This window comes from Rhododendron vialii, chromosome 5a (assembly GCF_030253575.1).
Source record: "Rhododendron vialii isolate Sample 1 chromosome 5a, ASM3025357v1".
NCBI classification, from domain to species: Eukaryota; Viridiplantae; Streptophyta; class Magnoliopsida; order Ericales; family Ericaceae; genus Rhododendron; species Rhododendron vialii.
In genome coordinates this window covers 31,813,084-31,836,479 of record NC_080561.1, presented here as the reverse complement: position 1 = coordinate 31,836,479, position 23,396 = coordinate 31,813,084, and the positions used below count along the sequence as shown (strand labels likewise).

General features: G+C 38.9%; 2 protein-coding genes and 1 non-coding gene across 3 annotated transcripts; all 3 read left to right on the top strand.

Moving 5' to 3' along the window:
* The first annotated feature begins 2,983 nt into the window (after nucleotides 1-2,983).
* On the top strand, nucleotides 2,984-5,603 carry LOC131326295 (large ribosomal subunit protein uL14x/uL14z/uL14y-like). Its single transcript, XM_058359034.1, has 3 exons — nucleotides 2,984-3,220; nucleotides 4,122-4,163; nucleotides 5,308-5,603. The coding sequence occupies exons 1-3, from the start codon at nucleotides 2,995-2,997 to the stop codon at nucleotides 5,388-5,390; spliced, it is 351 nt and encodes a 116-aa protein (XP_058215017.1). The 5' UTR covers nucleotides 2,984-2,994; the 3' UTR covers nucleotides 5,391-5,603.
* A 4,409-nt stretch (nucleotides 5,604-10,012) lies between these two features.
* On the top strand, nucleotides 10,013-22,943 carry LOC131326721 (protease Do-like 10, mitochondrial). The gene is made up of 8 exons (XM_058359579.1): nucleotides 10,013-10,616; nucleotides 12,045-12,290; nucleotides 13,975-14,170; nucleotides 16,169-16,428; nucleotides 16,709-16,836; nucleotides 19,803-20,006; nucleotides 21,911-21,961; nucleotides 22,126-22,943. The coding sequence occupies exons 1-8, from the start codon at nucleotides 10,163-10,165 to the stop codon at nucleotides 22,339-22,341; spliced, it is 1,755 nt and encodes a 584-aa protein (XP_058215562.1). The 5' UTR covers nucleotides 10,013-10,162; the 3' UTR covers nucleotides 22,342-22,943.
* On the top strand, nucleotides 20,085-20,192 carry LOC131328118 (small nucleolar RNA snoR100). Its single transcript, XR_009200399.1, has one exon. It is a non-coding gene; the product is annotated as a small nucleolar RNA snoR100 (small nucleolar RNA).
* Nucleotides 22,944-23,396: the final 453 nt, after the last annotated feature.

The window sequence follows — 23,396 nt, the reverse complement described above, 5'->3', positions numbered from 1 at the left end:
TGGCCAGCGTTGGAGGTGAGCGACGACTTTGCGGATGCACCTGAGGAGGAGGAGCATTCGGATGCTGGGGATGGTGATTGAGCATCGAGCTGGGCTACTGGTGGTGTTATTTTACGTGTCTTGTCGAGTCATGTCAGTTTTTGGTGTTATTTTATGTGGTTTGTGAGTCGGTGGTTAGAGTCGTGTCATTTCATGTAATAACCCGTACATCGTTATATTATATTATTAATGTTTTGTGTTGAGCACCGGTGTGGTGCCAGTGTCAAGGTGGCGGCCAGTCAGGGTAGTATGTCCATGCGTTTCTATAGGCCGCCACCCTTTGCATGTTCTTTTTTTTTTCTGTTTATAAACCACGGTCGTTATAAGCCTGTTTAAGTCCTTAGTTGATCCAATGCACGTTTTTAACTCTCTTGCATGCATGTTTTATATTTCGCTATGGATGTGTGATATCTTTATTTCGTTGAGCTTTCATTGTCATAATTGGCGTTATTTTGTTTGGCACGTGGTGACTTTTAATTCCATCCCACGTTGGTCGCCAAGCGCCTCGCATGGGATGTTGAGTGTTCCGGTAAGTCAGAGTGGCATTGTGACTTAAGGGGGCAATTCTATCTCTAGTTTGTTTTGGTGCGGAATTGTTCAAGTAATAGTTAGGGCATGCATGTGACTGAGTTAAAGGTGGCAATGAGGAGGAAATTTTGTGTTCACTTAATTTTTGTACAGGTTGCATAACCTTCGTATCCCCTGTTAAGTTTTTATTTCTTGTCTTGTTATTTTTATTTCGTCCGTTGCTAGGGACTAGCAACGCTCAAGTTGGGGGATGTGATAGGCGCGTGGAATTCGTGAATTTAAGCGCCTAAGTAGGGAAATTGGCGCGTTAGACGTGCATTTAATCCTCATTTTTTCATTTAATGTGTGCACGTGGTCGGATTTTGTGTTTACGTTTGGATTGCAGGAAATTGGGATGATTTGGTACGAATTTGAGGTGCCTGGAAAGCCGAGATGAGGTTTGAGAGCAAGGAGGGCCGTGAAGACTAAGTGTTGGAGCAATAATTCGTGAAGAGCTCAACAGAGATTTCGTGAGCGCTACAGAAGAAGTGGTACAGCGCTCAAAAGTGAACAAAAGGGCTCGCGAGGCAATCAGAGGATCCGAGAGCGCTACACCATTTCTGGTGTAGCGCTACCTAGCGGGTACGAGGTCAACGCGCTCCAGCACTGGTCAACGGACGTCAGCATTTTAAGGGGTTCGGTAGCGCTACAAGGAAAGTGGTGTAGCGCTACCTAGGGGCTTAAAAGGGCCTAAAACGGTGGCGTTTTGGGTCGTTGCGGGTCCGATTCCGATTAATTTTAGGATTTTTATTGTTTTTAACGGGGATTAATATAAATACCTCGTTTTAAGTTAGTTTTAGGGTAGATTTTTCATTCCAGACTTTTACGTAGCAGCTTTTTCACTAACGTTGTTTTGTTTTCTCTCAGTTCTTAAGTTTTCTGCACTATTTCTTTCAATCGCTTGGATTCTGGTAACGTTTGTCGAATTTCTTCGTTAATTAAAATTGTTCGTTATTATCTATTCTACGTGGATCTTTCTTTTATTTTTTTTTTCCGTCTCTTCTGCAATAGATGATCATGTTTCGATCTAGGGTTTTATTTTCTGTTATTTCAAGCATGCGTGAGTAGTTCCCCAGGGTGCAGCCACGGGACGAAGGCGTCCTGTGACTAGTTTAATCAATGTTTTACCTCGGGTACGAATTAATTCGTTTTTCCAACAGTTTTGGGATATGAAAGAAAATCCCTTTCTAATAAACAAAACCCAGGCATCATCAGATTTTAAATGCGCATGAGAGCTGGTGACAAGTGGTGGGCATTTATTAGGAACCCTTTTTTCTTATTCTGAGATCAGTGAATTGAATAATTGTGTCCCGAGTAAATATTGGTTAGGCTAGTTGCAAACGCTGGGTTCCCACGGCTGTACTCTCCTTTAAATTTATAGTTAATTAAATCAATTCAGTGATTTAGGTAGTAAATCAATCAATCAAACAAAGGGTGGCTACCTAAGAGCCAGATTAAACTAAAGTTCATCACAATTGAGTCAACACCGTCCGTCCGTCTCTGTGGTTCGACTCCGGTACTTCCGGAATTATTGTGCTACATTGGTCGAGAGTCCTACGCTTGGGACGCGTTTTTAGTCTTTATTTATTAACACCGGGTCGGTCAAGCATGAACCTAAAACTAACTTACGAATTCAAGATCTCCATGAACACATGGTTGGTTCTCTCTATTCTTTTTGAATTTGATTACTAAATTGTTTGCTGAGATAGGGAATTAGTGGAAACAAATTTTTAGTATGGGTTATTCGATGCTATTTTTTTTTTCATGTTTAGATTATTGACTTTTAGTTGATTGTTGGGTTATTGCCATATCGGACAACGACATGTCCGTCAATTCACGGGTGATAAAAATGGCAACAAATAGAACACATCGCAGAGGTAGTAGTGAGGATGATGATATTGTGGTAGTAGTTGTGCTCTTGTTGGAATCTACTTCTTCTTCTGAAGAAGAACAAGTTGTCCGAATACCGAGATGTCCACAACACAATTTTTCAGTAGATGGACAAAGGTATACAAATTTCTTATCGGATGGAAATGACAATACCATCCATGATCTGTTACGTGTTGATAAATTTATATTTTGGTCATTGGTCAGTCTTTTAATGCAAAGAGGTGGCATAGATTGGAATCATAAGTGTGTGTCGGTCGAAATGTCACTAGCAATGTTCTTATATACTTGCGGTATGAGCTACTGAATGAGGGATACCGCAGATAAATTCCAATGTTCAACGGACACTGTATGCAGACACTTCAAGTATATGGTGCGTGGACTTTGCAATGTTGCCCTGGTAATAATTCACCCATTTGATATGAACGAAGTCTTCCCCCCCCCCCCCAAAAAAAAAAAAAAATTCTCAATGACAATAGATACTGTCTACCGGTGACGGCGATGGTGAACTGCGCCAACAACACGGGGGCGAAGAACCTCTACATCATATCAGTGAAGGGGATTAAGGGGAGGCTCAATCGATTACCGTCGGCGTGCATTGGGGACATGGTGATGGCCACGGTTAAGAAGGGGAAGCCCGATCTGAGGAAGAAGGCCATGCCTGTCGTCATTGTGCGGCAGCGCAAGCCGTGGCGCCGAAAGGAGGGCGTCTTCATGTACTTCAAAGGTCATTTATTTCACTATTCGTATATTACTTCTTCTTAGATCCCGTTTTGGAGCTTAATTATGAGATTGTAGATTATGCATTTTCAATTTTGAGTGTTTGGGAGCCACTTCTATAAGAGCATCTCCGACCCTGCTTCATTTGGTACAAAGCACTTCAATGGAAAAATCCAAATATAGGGGCAAATTTGAGTAAAAGCTTCATTAATAATGGGGTAGGTAGTTGTACAAGCCTTTAAAATTTTGAGTAAAACTCAATTTGGTATGAGTTTGGGTCGAGGACTTCAGTAAGTCTAGAGGGGATTTACACAGAATTTGGTTCTTAGTCAATTAAAAGGGTAAGGGCCGGAGATGTTCTAATTGTTGCAGTTTTGAAAGTTAATTTGGAAACGTTCTATGAAATTCTTAAATTTTCTATATATGTGCGGAAAACCGCCTAAAATTCCAAGTTATCAACTATTTTGTAGTCACATGTAAAAATGAAGTGGCTGCAGCTCTGTGTATACGCACAATCGTCTCGTTCTATGGAATATACTTTTTTAATTTATAAAGAAATACATGTCATTTAGGCTCCCGCTGATTGTGTTATATCTTATCTTTTCAATTTGTTTGATTTTTCTGATGCTGTTTTACGAACATGCATTTTCACGTAGCACTCCTTATTTTCTGATACTCCTTGTAATTAAGGAAATTTATTTGTTAATGATCTACAACTTATCAGGTAATTGAGAAACAACTTGTTTATTTGATTCCAGTTGGTATTGTATATTTCGTTGTAGTGAGACATTAGGATTTTGAACTAGCAATTTATTGGCGTTTCTCCAAATGTGATCTTTAAAGTAATGTTAGGTTAAGATCTTTGTAGTGGAGACTTGCTGCTGATCTTCTGTTTCTCGTATGTGCAGATAATGCTGGTGTCATTGTGAATCCAAAAGGTGAAATGAAAGGTAATTATTATTATATTTTTTATATTTTTTTGTTGAACCAATCCCACCAACCGTGGAGTAAATGGAACATCTCTGAGTTTCAGATAATGGCCAAATTCATAATGTTTAAAGTGAATGGGACACACTTCATTTGAGCTCATTTGTACTCATTTAATCGGTAGTAGTTATAATGTGCCAGTGGAAATGGAAACAATTGGAACTGGCAACAAAATTTGCTGAGGTGTTTGTCTTTATATGACATGAAATAGTTTTCTTGCTGGATTTTTTATCACTATACTTGAGTCTGTGACTGTGATGTTCATACTTTCTTACTGAAATAAAGCCAGATTTTCAATGTTCTCAATACTTTGGGAAAATGACGGCCCAGGACGTGTTTGAATAATTAATACCCACCAAAGACATTTTCAACATTAACAAATATTCTTAGCTTGTCCTTAACAGATATTCATTATCTAAGTACGTCATTGGCCGTCATTTTCCTCAATACTTTTGTACAATCTTTTTTTGCTCAAGCTTTTGCATAATACCACCAAGTCCTTAAGAAAAAGGTAACTTTTTTTTATTTGTTTTCAATCCATTAAGAGGTGGAGGGAAGGGGTTATGAGAGCTTGAACCCTTGAGTTGATGAGCAGCAAATTCACTTGTCCAACCTCTGGGCTATTTCCTTGGCGCAATTTCATGTCATTTCACCTCCATCTTTTTGTTTCATCTTGACTGTTGGGACAGTTCTTTGTGTAGTTTGGGTTTGTAGTTGGGGTTTTATTGTTTGTTTGGTAATCTCTAAACTTGTAATCTCCTATCTTAGTAATTATTGACATTTCGGATTGACCGAGAAACAGGCTACCAAACGAATAGCTCCTTCGACCCATGAAAGTTTATGAGTGCCAGGAATCATCTCGATTATATTACTCAAAGTTGGCAGATAGGGAAAATGTTGGAATCTTATTTCTTTCCAAGAGTTATTCCGTGAGTTAGATGGTGTTTAGACATTTATAAGTTCGGAGTTTTGTCACGTCTTAGGTAAAATTGCATACTCTAGGGTTTTAAATCATTTACGATTTGCATCCACACACCCTATATCGTCATGAAGTGCTGGATTTATTGGTGAGTTATTCACATTTCTTTTCTGCTTTGTTATTCGCAGGATCTGCAATAACAGGTCCGATTGGAAAGGAGTGTGTTGACTTGTGGCCAAGGATAGCTAGTGCTGTGAATGCTATTGTTTAGGAGTATCAATCCAAAGTGTTTGGAAAAACTGGTTTTGTTCGTCTGCAACTCGATTTTGCTAGTATTTGAAATGGTATTTTTAATAGGTGTGGTAAGTGGGTTGGTTGAACTAAGAGACTACCTTTTTTGTTCACAGTTATTATGTGATACTTAATTTGGTTATGCTTGTGTTTCTTGTTTGTTGGTAGTTTTTTTCCATGAGGACCATTTACTGGATTTAGCCTTAATGGTGATTGTTTTATCCTTTGTTGCTTTTCCTTTTGTGGTTTGTCAAATGTTCCTGGGGCCCTCATGTGATTTGTTCTAATGGATACCGACCCCCTTGGTTCCTAGTTAGTATTTCATTATCCACTTGACAACATTATTTTTAATACCTAATTAGAAGATGACAAAATTATTAATTAACTTCCCATTTATCATAGAATTGCGTTGGGGCAATTGATGGGACATAGATAGAAATGCTTGTGCCCACTTTGTGTGAGTCACTGTATTGAGGTAGAAAAATGACGAAAACCCAAAACGTGATGACAACGTGCTCGTTTGACGGTAAGTTTACTTTTGTGTACCCAGGATGGAAAGGTAGTGCCCACGACTCACGCATATTTGTAGCTAGAGTTATGGTGGAGAACCAAAACTTCCCCTTCCCTCCCGCACCCACCCGCCCAAACAAAAAAGTAAGTTTTAGTTTGTCATACCTCAATTGTTGATAATGGAAATGCAAAACTAAGTATGAGATTGATTGTTAAACTGTCGTTCGTTCAGATAAATATTATCTAGTTGATGCTGGCTACACTAACACCATCGAACATCTTGCCCCGTATCGTGGACAACGCTATCACAATAATGACTTTGACGAGCCCGACACCATTTACCAGTCATTCATGGACTTGTTCAATCACCGACATGCTATGTTACGAAATGTAATTGAAAAATGCTTTGGTGTGGGGAAGGCTCGGTTCAAAGGTCTTAAAGCCATACCAATGTATAAGGCGGTGCACAGCCATTGGTCATCATTGTTGTGTCGTACACAACTTGACTATAATTCAACATGGGAGGGATGAACATTTTGAACAATTATGGAGAATTGGGATGTTGGTCAAAACCATGGTCACATTGCTGAAAATCGTCTGAACATGTCTCGTAAGGGTGTAGAAGCAATGGGTCAGGTCCGAGATGGAATTGCTGGTCCAATGTGGAATGCGTATGTGAATGGTCAAGGTTGATGTCTCCTTTTTTAGGTCTTTGCGCTTTTCTTTGTTTTATTTTAAGTATTCGGTGTATTTTGGCAATCTTTTGTCTACTAAACCATTTTAATGGCTTTTTCGTAATGTAATTCAATGGCAGTTGGTATTATGTAATGACATTAGTATTTTCTATAATGTATTACAATGTGGGACGGTGGTGATGTTTGTTTTACCTTTGTTGTGCATGCTGATTTGTGTTCTTATATATTAACTCTAATCTGTGTTCTTATGGTTTTGGTCAATGTATAGCTACTTATGAGTTAATTGCTTGCAACTTTTATGTTGTCAATGTAATCGATAAATCTATAAGAACTTGATTTTGATCTCTCTCTCTCTCTCCCCCAGAGCAAAGCAACACCACTCATTAAACCATATACCATGTGAGTTCAGTTTTTCAATGTACTGGTCATAGCAAAATCCATGTGGTAGGCAACTAAATAATATATCGTGGTAATTTAAACGTAAAACAAATGAAGGCTCTCACATAATAAACAATGAAATTGCTGGTGAAAGCACATGTTCAACTACTTATTAGGTAATATTTGTCGATCACATGTCCAACAACTTAGAAAATTACCCTATAAAATTCACTCATTTGGAAGTAGTATCTCATATCTCATCTCTTATGAAATAAGTAGTTTTAATATTTTTGTTATTTGCCCCACAATGGCACGCCGGGATTGGAGTGAGCAGGATGAAGAAATGTTGCAACAAAATCTTATCGTTCTTGTAGATGCGGGGGATTGACAAGTTCAGCACGAGGGTTTCATCCCTCCTCCTTCGATGTCTTAGAATATTACATGAGAGCTTCTTCCCCCCGAGGTGGTATTATAAAAAATCATATTCAGGAAAAGATTAAGAAGTTGAAGCGGACTTACTATACTCTCTAGGACATGCTTCGAAAACCTAGATTTGATTGGCATCCAAATGAAAATAGACTGGTGATGAAAAATGAAGTTTTGAATGAATTTGTCAGAGTAAGTAATCATGAATATGTTTTACTTTCATATAACCTCTTATTTAGGAAAAAATGTTGTAATTTTTCTATTTTTTAATGGACAATCGATATGTTGAACACTTGAGGGATGTGCAATATCCCAATTTCAATCGATGGGGGCATAGTTTTCAACATTAGTAAGTAGAGAAGTTTGACGTTCAAGTCGGGTGTTTGAAGAATAAATTCGTAATACGACCTTTGCAACTATGCATTGAGGCATTCGCACTAGTTCAAATGAATTGAAAATTAGGGCATTTTTACATACTAATCCTGGTGTAGGAACTGGGTGCCACTATCTCCCAAACAAAATTTCTGTTGCAAAATGCACTATGGTTTAACATAAAAGACCTAAAAAATGCATTCTGCACCTATCTCCCTAACAGTATTTTTGTTGCAAAATGCATTGTGCACAAATCTCCCAAACACTCTATCAGATTCATAGTAATTTTTTTTTTCATAAACTAAAAAGCCAAAAATATTAAAGGCAAAATACAAAAAGTAAAAAAGATGAGACTCCCACATCCATACTTTCCAACAATTGTTGGATATATTGGAGAGAGAGAATGTTCTATCAAAGCAAAAGGAAAGACAAAAGGCTAAAAATTGTCAATTGCAAAAATGAGACAGACTTGAATAATGTCCTGTGACTCTTGTCAAAGATAAAGCAAAAAAGACTAATAGTAGGAACACGTGGGGCTAGTAATGACTTAGCAAACGCTATATGGCACCAGTTAGACAAATCGTTATTAATTTTCAGATCAGGAGTATATCGTCAAAAGCTATCCTTTCACTTTCAAAGAAAACTCCATCCCTAGTGTGGTACTTAGCTGTGTGCTTTTCAATATTTTTTCGTACCCCCGAGGTCCCGTTTGTTTGGTCAATAGGAGTAGGATACACAGCTCCCCCGTGCTGTTGGTAATTTTGTCCTATAGGTTAAGCCACATCATTTGATCCAAAGGTCCAAATTTATACCGTGTATTTAATCACATGTAATATCCATTTTAAGCAAACCTTAAACATAAATTACTAATATTTCAAATTTAATAATCCTTCCCAAAATAACATAATACTCTAAATCCATTCAACATCCCAAAAATATATAGTCTTGAATCTTGATCATATGACGGCCACTAAACAATTGGTTATATATATATATATATTTGATGATTGCTCAGATTAATGTTTTTCAGGGTTTCAATGTAAAAAAGTCCCCCACGAGAATGCGCAGAATTTTAGTAAGCACTTTTGACAAGCTTGTCGACATAAATACAAACTAAATGATGAAATAGAAATTCTGTATCGCTTATGTGACTTTGTGCTCACCGAAAATAAGAGATGTCTTGCCATCCTTTATAAGTTGAGTTTGGATTAATGAGACAAAGTGATTGATTTGCTTATGCTTAGTTGTCACATGATCTGTTTTTGTTTATCTTTACTAGTGCAATATGCTCGTGCTTTGCACGTTTCCGTATGCTCATTGGTTTAATTGACAGTCAAGAAGTTAATATATGTATGTTTTTGGTTATAGTGTTGATCTAAATCAGTCAAACGTGTAGCAAGATCACTATGTGTAGATGTCTCTCAAAGGGGGTGTCCACACTTATGGATGGCAATTTCATTTGATTTGACTGCCCTGATCCGATCACTGCCTCGAACCGAGGGAAATTTTGGAGATCCATTCAGGGATTGGGTAGGATATGGGAAATTTTTTTTAAAAAAAAATTTGGGGACGGGTTGGAGGCGGGGATAGACATATCCCTGCCCTGAATCCTACCGTACTCGAACCCGTTCCCTGTTGTGTATCTGACCCCGCCCCGTCCCCGAATCCCCGTTGTGTGCCTAACCCTACACGTATATTTGTTCTAGGGTTAACAAATAATATATTACAAACAACACAGCCGCAGCCGCTTCTCCCGTTTTCTCCTCTCAGCCACAGGCGCCTCAATGGACGTTGTTATTTGAAACTTGGCAGAAAGAATTTATAGGAAATCTATGATTTTTTTTCAAGTTAACTTTGGATCTTCGAATCTCTGTGGGGATTTTCCGTTCCTCGTTTGGGGCAGGGATAGAATGAAGAAACAAATCTCCGTTGGGGATCGAGTCGGGGATGGAAAAGGGGAAGTGGTTTGAGAATAAAAAATGAAAATAGTACCTTCCGCCCCGATCCGTCCCCATTGCCATCGAACCACACCTTACTTGTTGAAAATTACTTTGAATTTTTTATACCTAAACATAAATTATTTTTGAGGTGGGCATCTATTAAAGATGCTCTTACAATGTTTTCAATTATTTAAAAACTTCACATTATTAAATTGAAAATTTTCCTACTCAAGACCACTGTCCCGTAAATTTCCCCAAAATCATAAGGAATCTCCCACCGACCCAAAGTGTCTAGGTCAAGAACAATACTCCAGTTTTCCAAAACCGAAACCGGCGGGACGGCTCTCTCTCTCTCTCTCTCTCAGTCTCTCTCGTCACAACACACACAACATAAACCCATAGCTAGAGAGAGAAAACTGTAAACAAACCCAATGCTACGCTCCGCCAGCCATGCCTTACGCAGGCTCTCTTCATCTTCTTCTCGGTCCTTGTCCACCATCCACCCCCGCCCCCCCCGCCGCCCCATCAAAACCCTATCCTCCCTCTCCCCATCCACCAACCCCTACCCTTCTCTCCTCTCATCCTTCTCTAACACCCACATAGCCCGTTACCATCACGATCATGCAGCCGCCGCGTCGTTTACCGCCTCAACGGCGCCTGTACCGGAAGAAGAAGAAGCGGTGACTGATGGTGACTGTGCTGGAGAATGTACACAGGTTGTACAGGCCAGAAACACTACTACGCCCGCGAACAACGCGTCCATAGACGCGTATTCGGCGATAGAGCTGGCACTGGACTCTGTGGTTAAGATATTCACGATCTCCAGCAGCCCTAATTATGCCCTTCCCTGGCAGAACAAGTCCCAGCGCGATTCTATGGGTTCCGGTTCGTGTCCTTTTCCGTAAATTTGCTTTCGGTTTATTTATATGTGGCTTTGCGTCAATAGTTCAGTTCCATCGGCATTCAAACCAAGAAGACCACTTATGACTATGTATGTACATGCCTACTTAGGTTGCTTTGAAAGAGGGCAAGAGGGCAATTACACGTACCAACTCATCTAGGCAATTGCTTACATGCTTGCTTAGGTTGAGTTTGAAAAAAAAAATTGAATTTTTAAAGACATTTGGCCTTGTTCGTTTTGGGTCTCAAAACCCTTAGGCATGGTCTCCAATAAATTTTTTCTATCTCGAAAACCTCCCTCAAAACCCAAACTGAACAGGTTGAAACTTCTTAGTTACTACTTTATTTTTGCTTTTTGTCGTAATTTTTACATCATGTGGTCAAGGCTTGTTCGTTGTCGAGGTGAATCAGAAAAGTATAAAAATATTAAACAAAAAGTAAAAAAAATTTCAAATAATGCGACACTAAAAGATTGCCTTTTTCATAGTGTTTAAAAGTTGGTCCAGGCGGGCAGTGGCGGAGCTATATTGAAGCTCGGGGGGCCCAGTCCCCCGAACTCCCTAGTTTTAAGAATTTTATTGTGTATACCTTATTTTGAATATTATTGATAAATGTGTACAACTACTTATAAACTTAATAATTTTTGTTTGATTATAAAAAACCGGTTATTTTACATTCTCATATTTCAATGTCTTTCATAATGAAAAATAAGCACGTGACAGTTGAAGTAGCTTAAAAAAAACAAAATGATTGGTATACTTTAATTGCATTAGGCTAGAATCATTTCAATGTACAAATGTAATGTACTGGAAAACAAAAATTTTATGATATAATAAGTATACGTTCCGATAGAAAATATGTCTACAAAGCTGGCACCCTGGGGTTAAAATCTTGGCTCCACCACTGCCAGGCGGGGGTCCAACACCTAGATTAAAATTGGGCTAGGCGCCCAATTTGTTGGTGCCCCTCTTCCGCCTGTCTATCACCTAGCGATTTTTAGAACATTGCCTTTTCATCGTTTTAGATCTTTTTCCATCTTTAGTGGCATATCCAATTATTTATAGTTCAATTTTGCAGAAACACGATGTGGTGTCACTTCATAATATAAAAACTTATTTCAAGGATTAAAATTGATAACAATCTTGTCATTGTGCTGCATAATTTGTCTTTTTTATGGATCATCGGTAGAAGCAATATTTGTTTTCATGCACTCATTTTGGTTGATTAAAAAAAGAAAAATCATTGACAGAACAAGCAAGCTGCAGATAATTTACAAATATAATAGTGCTAATGCACCTATCTTGGTTGATTTTTGTGTGGTGGACTTTATCCATGCCTTATATGTAAGATACTAGCTATCGTTCATTCTGCTTTTGTGTTCTCTAATTTCAATGTCTTATGACAACCATGTAGGATTTGTTGTTGCTGGTAAGAGGATCCTGACAAATGCACATGTGGTGGCTGATTGTACATTTGTGCTTGTAAGAAAGCATGGTTCTCCTACCAAGTATAGGGCAGAGGTCCAAGCTGTTGGACATGAATGTGACCTGGCTATTCTGACTGTTGAAAGTGACGAATTCTGGGAGGGTATGACCTTTTTGGAGCTTGGTGACATTCCTTTTCTCCAAGAGGCTGTTGCTGTAGTTGGTTATCCTCAAGGTAAAAATATAAGCGATAATGCAAGTCAGCTTTAGTATTCTATCTAGTTGTACTTATATTGTATATTGGCATGTCCAATCGAAAATCGTATAATGAATTGTATACAAAAGTTGAAAAGGAGAGGCCTATGATTTATCTAGTATTTATTTAACTGTTGATAAGCATGGATTCCTTAAGAAAATGGCCTTAAAGTGGGTGAACATGTACAAAAACAAGAAACCAAAAAAGAGTCAATTGCAAAATTACTCTCCTTTCTCAACCAAAAAACATGGAAAGGAACACATAACCTTTCAAGAAATCAATCAGGAGTTCAATCCATACAAAAGAGCTTCTATTCCTCTCCAACCAAACGATGCAAAATAGTGTAATGCTCCTATTTGTCCTACTGACCTAGCAGACCTTCTCAGGCATCCGTGAGTTCAAGTAGTTAAGACTTAAGAGCACTAACTCACTTAGGTATGACCCACACCACCCCCAAAACAAAACATAAGAGATTCTGCAGTTCAAAAGCCAAGGAGTGGTGAATGAGAAGGTGGTTTATGGATTACCTTGACTTTTTACACATTCTTTTTTTTTTGGTCAAGCGGAAAATCAAACTTTTTACACATTCAACAACACTATATATCCACCTTTTATCTTTGAGCCTGTTCATAGTTAAGAATCTTAAGATAGCTTCGGGAGATTTTGTCCAAGGAAAAAAGTTACCTTAGGTGTAGCTTTAGTTCTCCAAATGCCTTTCCAAGTGGCAAAGTGAGAATCATTGCCTGCAAAGATCCCGATATGAGAATCAAACCACAAAAACTTAATTCTTAGCAGGCCTGCTGGAGAATCAAGCTCTCACATATGAATCCCTGTTTTGCATATTAAACCAAAAATGTCATCCATCGAGGGAATTGCCAAGTCCTCCACACCTTCTTGAGCTGAGGATTCCACACAATTCAATACTAGCCACCCACATTTATATCCAAATGAATCAAGGGAAAACCTCCTGAAGAGGTATATTGCAAGTTGCCACACCAAGGATCAAGGAAAAAAATATGACGATTCTACCATTAGCTACTTTGAAAAGTAACCTCTCTGTAAACTCATTCCATACCTTCATAATGCCTTTCTGATTACCCACTCAAGGGCCGGTTAACAACATTTGCCCGTGAAACCTCACTGTAAACTCATTCCATACCTTCATAATGCCTTTTTGATTACCCACTCAAGGGCTGGCTAACAACATTTGCCCGTGAAAATTCCCCCCAGAACTGCCATATTTCCCTTCCACAGCCTTTCCCTTCCCAAATTTTATTGTCATTAAAAAAACTTCCAAGCAACTAGCCCAACAAAGTTTCATACTTGGCAAAACCAAAAAAAAAAACCATGAACCCCCAAACGAAACAAAACCACCCACTTTAGAACAATGAAAACTGCAGAAGCAATGAACACATATTAACCATGAAAAAATTAAAAACCAAAATTCAGAACAAAACCAAACAAACCCCTTAAAGTCTTCACTGGTCTAATGCAAACTGCAACTGTTGGCCATGTGGTTACTTGTTTTCTTCAGTTCTGCTGGGTGGGTTGGGCTGGGTGGCTGGTGTGTGTGTACTTTGTTAATTTTCAGTTGTTTTCTCATAAAAATTGTTTGTATGCTAATTCAACTAACAAATATGGGCCATTTATTGCTTGGTTGTAGGAGGGGACAACATTTCTGTTACTCAAGGAGTTGTGTCCCGAGTCGAGCCTACACAATACGTACATGGTGCTACGCAGCTGATGGCAATACAGATTGATGCGGCTATAAATCCAGGGAATAGTGGAGGCCCAGCAATCAGGGGGGACAAGGTTGCTGGGGTAGCCTTTCAAAACCTTTCTGGTGCAGAGAATATTGGGTGAGTTTTGATCTGGTTTCAATGTGCCTTTTTTTGGGCATGCATATTACTTTGAATGACGAGTACTCAACTTAACTGGCAGAATTTCTTATTCAAGCCCCTAAACAATTTAGTTTTGCTCTTTCGACCGTGTCTGATTTTATGATTCAGTATCAAGTTGTTTCTGAGATGTTCTCACAACTCAGTCTGAGTTAGTGTGGTAACTGAAAAAACAGAGATATATACGGAGTAATGAACTGTCCTAACATTCTGGTATATCTACTTTGTTAGATCAGAGTTTTTTTCTCTCTTCAGATTCTTAATTGGAATGAGCCAGTTGTACAGATCAAGATATTTTTGTTAGGTCTTTCTATGTGTTTTACTTGAATGTAAATGGTTTTTGCATTCAAAATTGGTTAATTTTTTGTTTTGTGGATTCACCCTTTCAAAATCTTGAGGTTCATATGACACTTTGTGGTTGTTCTAGTTTATTAAGTTCTTTAGAGTTTTTTAATCTTCCTTGGGTTTCTTTGATGAAGAACCGAGCTCCCTTGTCTGCTCTACACCAGTGGGTCATGGGGCCACTAGTACGTGTCCCGTGGCAGAGGCCTTCAAGATACCCACAAATAGCTTCCTAGTTCCTTCAAAGTCCAGGAACAGAAGGGGGAGTCGTAATTTAAAAAAAAAAAAAAAATTGTTCTTGATAACATACTTATAGGTCCACTTCACCCAGAGTGAGTTTTATTGGAACAAATAGACCGTATGTGCATGTTTCATCATTGCAGCATGATTCTATCTACAGTTCTAATACCAAGACCTCCTTTCTGAGGTTTACAAGTAATTTCGTATGGAACTTTATCTGTGGGACTATAGGTATCAGAGCCAGGCCAAAGAAAATTCCCAAGAATTTGTCAATATGTTGGCATGTCAAATGAAGAAAGAATGAAATGCATGCTCCAATAAACATGAACACTGAATAAGACAGCACTAATAAGTTGTTGTCAAACTCCAAGCATAATATAGAGATTTAGAAGACCATCATTTAACCTTTGCAGTTAGCTTCTCTACCTATAGGGAATAATGTGCAAGTGTGAGCTTTGAAAATATGATGGGACTCCAAGATACCTAACAGGCAAGGTCCATACTCCATAATTGGAACACCAACATGGTACAAAGGACCGAATCATCTGGCTGTGGCCCTGTGGGATCCCAGCGTTGAAGCACTGGAGAATAAATTTGTACACTGATTGGCAGGATGAGGTGATGGCTTTTTTATCTGAAAAAATTACAGAACAAAGTCTAGTAACTACCAAGCCTTTTTTTTTTTTGGACGTCAATGATTTTTGATGTGTGATCCTTATGGGTAGTGGGCTTACACCTGCAATGTAGCCTTGTCCACGTCAACGTGGCAGAGACGGAGGCTGCGCATGTTAGCCTCATGAGGTTACACATGGACAGTAAAATGCTGCCACATTTGTTAGAATATAGGCACTAGGAACAAGGTGGTCGCTCTATTGCTCGCTTTCATCTCCTCTATTATCATCCCCAAGGACAAGGACACCATTCTCCAGTTAGGTGTAGCTCTCCTGCAATTAGATCAAACATTGCCACTCATTGCAAGAGAAATTCACATCTCTGCCACGCCATTTCTTTCAATCGGCCCTACTCGAACTAACATCCATGCTCGTTCTCCAGACTTGCTGATGCTTTTACACTAATCTAGGTCGAGAGTGGAGCCTAGAGACTCACTCAGGATCACCATTATCCGGTGGTCACCGTGTTAACGTGGTGGCCTTCCATCTTCCTAGATGGTCCCATTCTGACCATCTCACCACCAACTACTCCCAACATTTGACTGTCTTATTAATTCCTGTCTGTATTTAAAATTGGCGTTTTTCAGGTTGCGTGTCTGATTTGATAACTAATGTTTCTTGTGATGTGAAAGTATAGTCTTCCATGGCTCCAACCACTGTGTTGGAGAGTTGTTTCCGTGATTTATCTAATGATTTTGCTTTGCAGTTATATAATTCCTGTGCCCGTAATAAAACATTTTCTAGCTGGTGTTGAAGAAAGTGGAGATTATGTTGGGTTCTGCTCTCTAGGATTGTCCTGCCAGCCTACTGAAAATGTTCAGCTTCGAGAACACTTCCGGATGCGTGGTGACATGACTGGTGTACTTGTCAGCAAAATTAACCCGCTTTCTGATGCTCAGAGAGTGTTGAAGAAAGATGATATTCTCCTTATGTTTGACGGTGTTCCCATAGCAAATGATGGAACTGGTACGTACTCTCCTTCTCTTGTACTTCACAACTGTGCTTTTTTCTGCTAAGTTTTAGCAAAAAATAGAGAATTATTTCCTTTCCTCCATGGGGTCAAAAATGAATATTAGTTTAACAGAGTTAATATTGTTGCGTTGGTAGTGCACAAAAAGGAGTATCCTTGAGTTGACAGGAAATATCAGATGGGGTCGGCTAGTCTTTTCATCAACAGCTGCTGGTTGATTTAAAGATCTTTCTGGGTTTTTTTTTATCTGACTGAATTGCATTATGTACTCTGCAGTTCCTTTCAGAAATAGAGAGCGGATTACTTTTGACCATCTAGTCTCTATGAAAAGACCGAATGAAATAGCTAAAGTTAGAGTGTTAAGGAATGGTGAAGAACATGAGTTCAGTATAACTATTCGTCCGGTAAGTTATTTTCTCCCCTTTCCTTTCCTTTACTTTCTCAAGATTCAGTAATTTAAATTGTTGTCTACTAATTAATTTCTCCCCTTTCCGTTCCTTTGGTTTCTGAAAATTCAGCTATTGACAAGAGGTATCATTTAAAATAAGAACGGGAAATGGGACCAAATAAATAAAAAAATGTAAAGAGAAGATTAACATTCTTTTGAGGTGTAGATTTTGAGTACTGCAATAAATGATTAATTGGCACATCATTCTAGCAAGGTTGCATTGTAATTTTGTACCTACACTCTACATCCTGGAGTAAAGTCGGTACCTTCAAAATGTCGTGAATCTATGCTGTACTAATTATGTAAAGGGTCACCTATAGGATCCGACTAGCATATGACTGATGAGCAAAGTGTATAATGTAAACCTCAAGAAATTGAATTGAAGATTATTTGATTTATAAACTAAAGGTCATCACCTTGGATATCTTCGGGTCTATATTGCATAAAAAATACTGTAAAATGTGGTAAGTGTACAGTTTTGTCAAGTTTCCTTGGGGAAAATGCCTTGTATAAGGTTGGTGATCTTCCTGATGTAATGCCAAGATTTCTCCCCTCCAAGTGATGGGGGAAATTTTTTCGGGATTCAATTCCCCTCCCTCATGGTCTAGCACAAGACATGACTATCACCCCACTAGAGTTGGTCATGTCCTTGTGATTCCCATGGACCAAACAAGGGCACCACAATGTCAGCTTTGTGCAACCGATCCAGTCCATAGTAAGATTGTCCGCCTTTCCTGCCATGCCCAACCCTTGCACCTATACACTCACTGACTCAAGTTCACATGCTGGGCTGCTTGTTTCCATGGGAAAAAGGTATTACATAAATAAACTTCAAGTCCTACTATGTAGTGTCAAGATGGGACAACTTTTGAGGCTCCCATGCACCATATCCCATGGCTTGGCTCATAACCTCACAAGGAACATACAAAATGATCAATGATATTTTTTTATTTCTTTGTAGATGTCATAGGACCTACGTAGAAATCGTGAGAATGATAGTTTTCACTTCATTTTTATCAGTTTCGACTTTGAAACCTGGCATTTTCCAAATGAGAAAGCTTCTTTAATGTTCTTTCTTGAGCTTCTTATCTACATGCATGGTTGTTATTGTGGAAACTTCCCGAAATAAAAAACTGTACCTATATTGTGTATGATAAACGGACACTACTGATAGGTAGCCAACTAGCCCATAGTTGTCAAGGGCAAAAGGTGCACTGAGGCACAAAGTTCTGTTGGGCTTGAGGCGAGAGGTGCAATCCTTTCTGAAGAGAGGTGCACCTATGCTAAAAAATATTCATTTCTGCAAATAATTGTGTTATGTGCACTTTTTTGATCGATTTGAAAGAAGCGAGTTTTTTTTCGCTTTTTGCTCGCCTTTTTCAAGTCGCCTTGCCTGGGTCAGCAAGGCACTGGGGGTGCGTCTTGCCTTGCCTTTGCCTAGGTGCACCTTTGACAGCTATGGACTAGTCGTATCTTTTCAAACTTGTGGGGGACGCGCGCCTCAAGTGAGACAGTGTCAGGTCACTTCGGTGTATAATGAAAATAATTTTTGGTTAAGCATGACAAACTTGTCACCAGGGCTGCAAACGAACAAAGCTGCTTGTGGCTTGACTCGAAAAATGCTCGTTCAAGCTTGGCTCATGAGTCGTGACCTAACAGAACAACGCTTGAGCTAAAATTCTTAGCTTGCTTCGTAAACAAGCCAAGCTCGAGCCACTAGAGGCTCGGCTCGGGTTAGCTCGCGAGCCAAGTTTATTTATTAGGCTTGTTACTTTTTAGTATTGCAATTTCGGTATATAATTGTAGTATTATCAGTGCTTAAGCGTTCTGGCTCATTCCACCAGCTTTAAAGTCTAGAGCAAGAAGATGATTTATAAAGAAAAGGGATGCCTTTCGGATGTGGGACAAAGGCATTTTTTTTCCAAATTGAAACACCAGCAAAATGCATTGCTCTTCCCCTTTAGAGCATCTCCAACGCTTGACTTCAAATTGGAGATGTCAAATTTTTTTTGAAGGCTTATGTGGCATTTTGGCATCTCAAATTTGACATTAAAACCACCTCTCCAACCCTTAAGCCAAATTCTATTTATTTAAAAAAAAAAAAAAAACTCAAACAAGTAGTACGGAGTGGTTTTAAACTTTCTAACAATAGCTTTTGATCTTCGACGGTTACTTTTTGAAATTTGGCATGAGAGAGGGATGCTGCCAAAATTGGCATGCAGGAGGTTCATGCCAAAGCCACATCAGCTTTGACATGAGTGAAGGCAAATGGGTTGGAAGGTGAGTTGATGCCGAAAGTAGCCGTTGCATCGTCCACGTCATGTTTGACATCTCCCATTGGAGATGCTCTTAGTCCCACATCGGACGTTTACCCCACATGATGAAGCCACGTTTGTTTTATAACAGGAGCCCAAGAGGTTTACCTGTCTCACAGCACTTGTGCATGAAGCTTCATCCGAGCGTGTAATTTCTCGAGTCGAGCTTGAGCCTAACTTTTGCAGGTCGATCAGAGCTCAAGCCAACCCTTTTTTTTTTGGCGAGCCAAGTGTGAACACTCCGAAGCTCGACTTGGCTCGGTTCGTTTGTAGCCCGACTTGTCACTTAGTTTTTGTGGTTTTTCGTTTTGATGGTTCATCGACTAGTTATGAAGAATTAGTGCTAGTTTTCAATTTCTTGCTAAGGGTTATTTTCCATTTGTTTGGATGTCACATTCATTCAACACATAGTTGTATTTTTTAGATTTCTGGCCGTGTCAGTGTCCAATGTGTTACAATTGTCGTGTCCCAGCACACTTAGTTTATTGCAATTGAAGCATTTACTACCTTTATCTTATTCATGAAAACAATATCTATGGTTCATGGACCTTTACTGAATACATATTATTCGAATACTAACGATTATTTTCCATCCGCTATATTGCAGTTGCAGCAACTTGTTCCAGTACATCAATTTGATAAACTTCCTTCTTATTTTATTTTTGCGGGCCTGGTATTTGTACCATTGACACAGCCATACCTTCATGAGTATGGAGAAGACTGGTATAATACTTCACCCCGCCGATTGTGTGAACGAGCACTGAGAGAACTTCCTAAGAAGGCTGGTGAACAACTTGTCATTCTGTCTCAGGTCCTTCATCTTCCTTTTGAGCTAATTTTCCATTTTATATGTGCAATAGTTCTTGTGCATACCGATGCTTTGGACTATCAATGAAGGAAGCATGGTCATGTGCACATAAATTGATTTAGGTCTCTAGGCCTGCCCTCTCTGATGCCATTTGGCTTTGATTTGGGGGCACGGTTTTACAACAAAACGTACTTGTAGCTCCTCGGTTCTTGGAGGTTTAGGGGGGCCATTGTTTTAGTGGTATTATGAGAGCAGTCACTTTGTGTATATATTGCCAAAGGTTAGGTCTGTCTCTAATCATTCCCCGCCCATACCCCCAATGATTGGGGACTAGATGGGTTATGTTATGTTGTTGTTGTTGTATATGTGCAATAGTTCTTCCCATTTACTTGGTGCGTGGTGGATAATTTGAATTTGAAGTTTTTACAGTTGGGTGATCTTGATGGATAATTTCCAAATGTTAATGTACTGATCCACAAGAAAATTAATATGTAAATCCAGAGATCTAGTAATTTGTGGAGAACTTGCTGCTTGAGAAGCTTACTGCAACATTGTTGATATTTGTCTTCTAGGTGTAGGTGGTTGTAGTTCTTTCCATACTGCTGTGATGTATTTACTTTGTAAGTGTCGTTTGGCTTCTTGAATGAAATTTCCGATGTTAAAAAATGAAAAGAAGGAAAACTCCACTTAAGTATTGGCTATCCTCTTTGAAAGTTCTTCAGGGATGTTTATACCTTGAATTGATGTCTTGTAACAATTCTATATCAGTTTTAATTATTAAAAAGTTGGTCTTAGGTCCATTATGTGAATTTCATAAGCCCACAAGTCCATCTATTAGTTTTGTAAGGTGTCAAGTCCACTTTAAAAAGTTCATAGTAGGGTAGGGTACCATAGGGTTAAGGCACTTTTATAGGGTTTTGGAGTGCACTTTCCTATTATAGGGTAGGTTACCCTAGAGTGTAGGGTACCCCAGGGTTTAGGCACTTTCATAGGGTTTTAGGGTGCACTTTCTTATTATAGGGTTTTAGTGGTTTAGGCACTTTTATAGGGTTTAGGGTTTTAGGCACTTTCATAGGCCAAGTACCCTAGGGTTTAGGTTACGCGTGTGGACTTGTGGGCTTACAAAATGTTGGGCTGGACTTGTGGGTTCATGCTAGAATGAAGGCGCCAATCATAATCATGTAATGCATTCTAATACTCTTCATGCTGCTCTATAAACTTGCTCCAAAATTTTCACCTTGGATGTTATAATTGAGTTTCATTGACATAGACATAGATTTTGTACCAAATTCAGTGTCCCCATATTTGCCAAGCATGTGAGATTCCTGAATCACTCTCCAACATTCTGATTGTACCATACTTTTGAACTCAAAACTTAACAAAGATGTAGTGCTATAGTAACTGCCTTTAGTTAACAAGGTCAAATCATGTGCCTACCTACGTGGGTATCACTGGATTATATGTTCAATGTCGTACTTAAATGTGGTCACCACAGCACGTTTGTACTTTTCAAAACGCTTAAATTGAGTACAATTTTGACCTCATACTGTGAAGACATGGTAGGTACAATGTCTTCAAAACAGGTGAAAAGCCTGTCATAAATTGAGTTTTATCATTGCAGGACACATCTTGCTGCCCACTCCTTGCATCATTATTAGTCATATTAATATTGCTTAAATTACCTGGCTATCGGTCCTTTAGTGCCACCCTGTGGAATCTGTTGTGATAAGTACAATGGCTACTCTCTTTAACAATATCTGGCTAGTTGCGTTGTATTAGTTTGATTTGAGAGTTTGGGTTTTAATATTAGGCTTATAAATTCTGGATGCACTAGAGGAGCAATAATTTGAGACTGAGTACTTAAACCTTAGCTATGGTGGTTTGCTTTTTGGTTTCCCGGTTTACAGCTTTTGATGGATGACATCAACATGGGTTACGAGCGTCTTGCTGAACTACAGGTACCATTGTTTTTATGCAGTACTATAGTTAAAATAGTATGTTGATTCTTATCTAATTATCCGTCATAGTTAAAAAATTCTGCGTGTCACACTATAACTGACTTGGAGTTCCAACTTATTCATACTTTCTGTCTTGCAAATCTTAACAACTGTATATTGAGCAGGTAAAGAAAGTGAATGGGGTGGAAGTAGAAAACTTGAAACAGTTGTGCAGCCTTGTGGAAGGCTGTACGGAAGAGTGTTTGAGGTTTGATTTGGACGACGAGAGAGTGATTGTGTTGAACTATGAATTGGCAAAAATAGCCACTTCCCGAATTTTGAAGCGTCATAGAATACCTTCTGCCATGTCTGGTGACCTTATTGACAAAGTGAAGGATTGAGGATTCTGCAAATTTATGGTGTCTGTATCCCTCATGGCTCGTACTTATTGATTCTCTATTTGATAACCGTAAGAGCTTCACATCATCAGTCATCGCCCAAGTCAGTCAGCTCGTCTCTGTTTAACCTTTCTTTCAAATTTGAAATGAAAGTCAGATGTGCATCTCTAGTGATAAATTCCTGCATCGGCCTGGTGTTGCATGCTTGTTGGCGGCAGTGAACGACTGTAACAGTGATGGTGCTGGGGGGTGGCGTTGAGGCAGTGGCTTCTTCTCCCTGCGGTGGCTTGTCTGCTTATGTAAGACAATCTTACATGTATCGTTATCATGAGGAAACCGTACATCTATGTACGTCTCACCACACACAGAGACCAGGTAAAGCCAGATCCGTGAGAACCATGGTTAACTTGTGCAAGAGGGGTCTCAAGAGATTGAGAGGAGTTGAACTACAGCTCCCACGTTTTTAGGTATGAATTCTTTACCAACTCATTTGGAGTTGTCTTATTTGTGTCTTTATGGGGTTTCTCTATTTTGGCGGGATGACTGCGTGAATGGTTTATTTATTGCTCCCTCTGATTTATAATAGAATTCAAAATTTCAACGCATTATTTCATGTTTGGCCTTCACCTTTTTTTTCACCTTCAATTTCCTTTATAGCTATTTATTTATAATGAATGGATAGCAACTTTCAATTTCCTTTCTAGCTATTCATGGTGAATGAATAAATTTGCTTTGATTTTATAAAATACTAGTCAATATTTTTGGAACATTCCAAAAAGAAAAGAACCAAGACATATGGGATCGATGAAGTAGTAAACTTTTGGGCCAAAAAGTGATCGAAGAAGATGGGACCAATTTGATCTGGATTTTGTGGAAATAAGAAATTTTTTTTACGTCTAATTTTTTACTAGACAGTAGTTCTTGTGCTCAATACAATGATACAAGAGAGTAGAGCGTATTTTTTTGGGCGCGCGAGCTAGTACCCAATACAATGATATTGGAATTGTTAGGTTTCTGTGGGAAAACTGACTTTCTATTTTTATACAACTTACAATGAG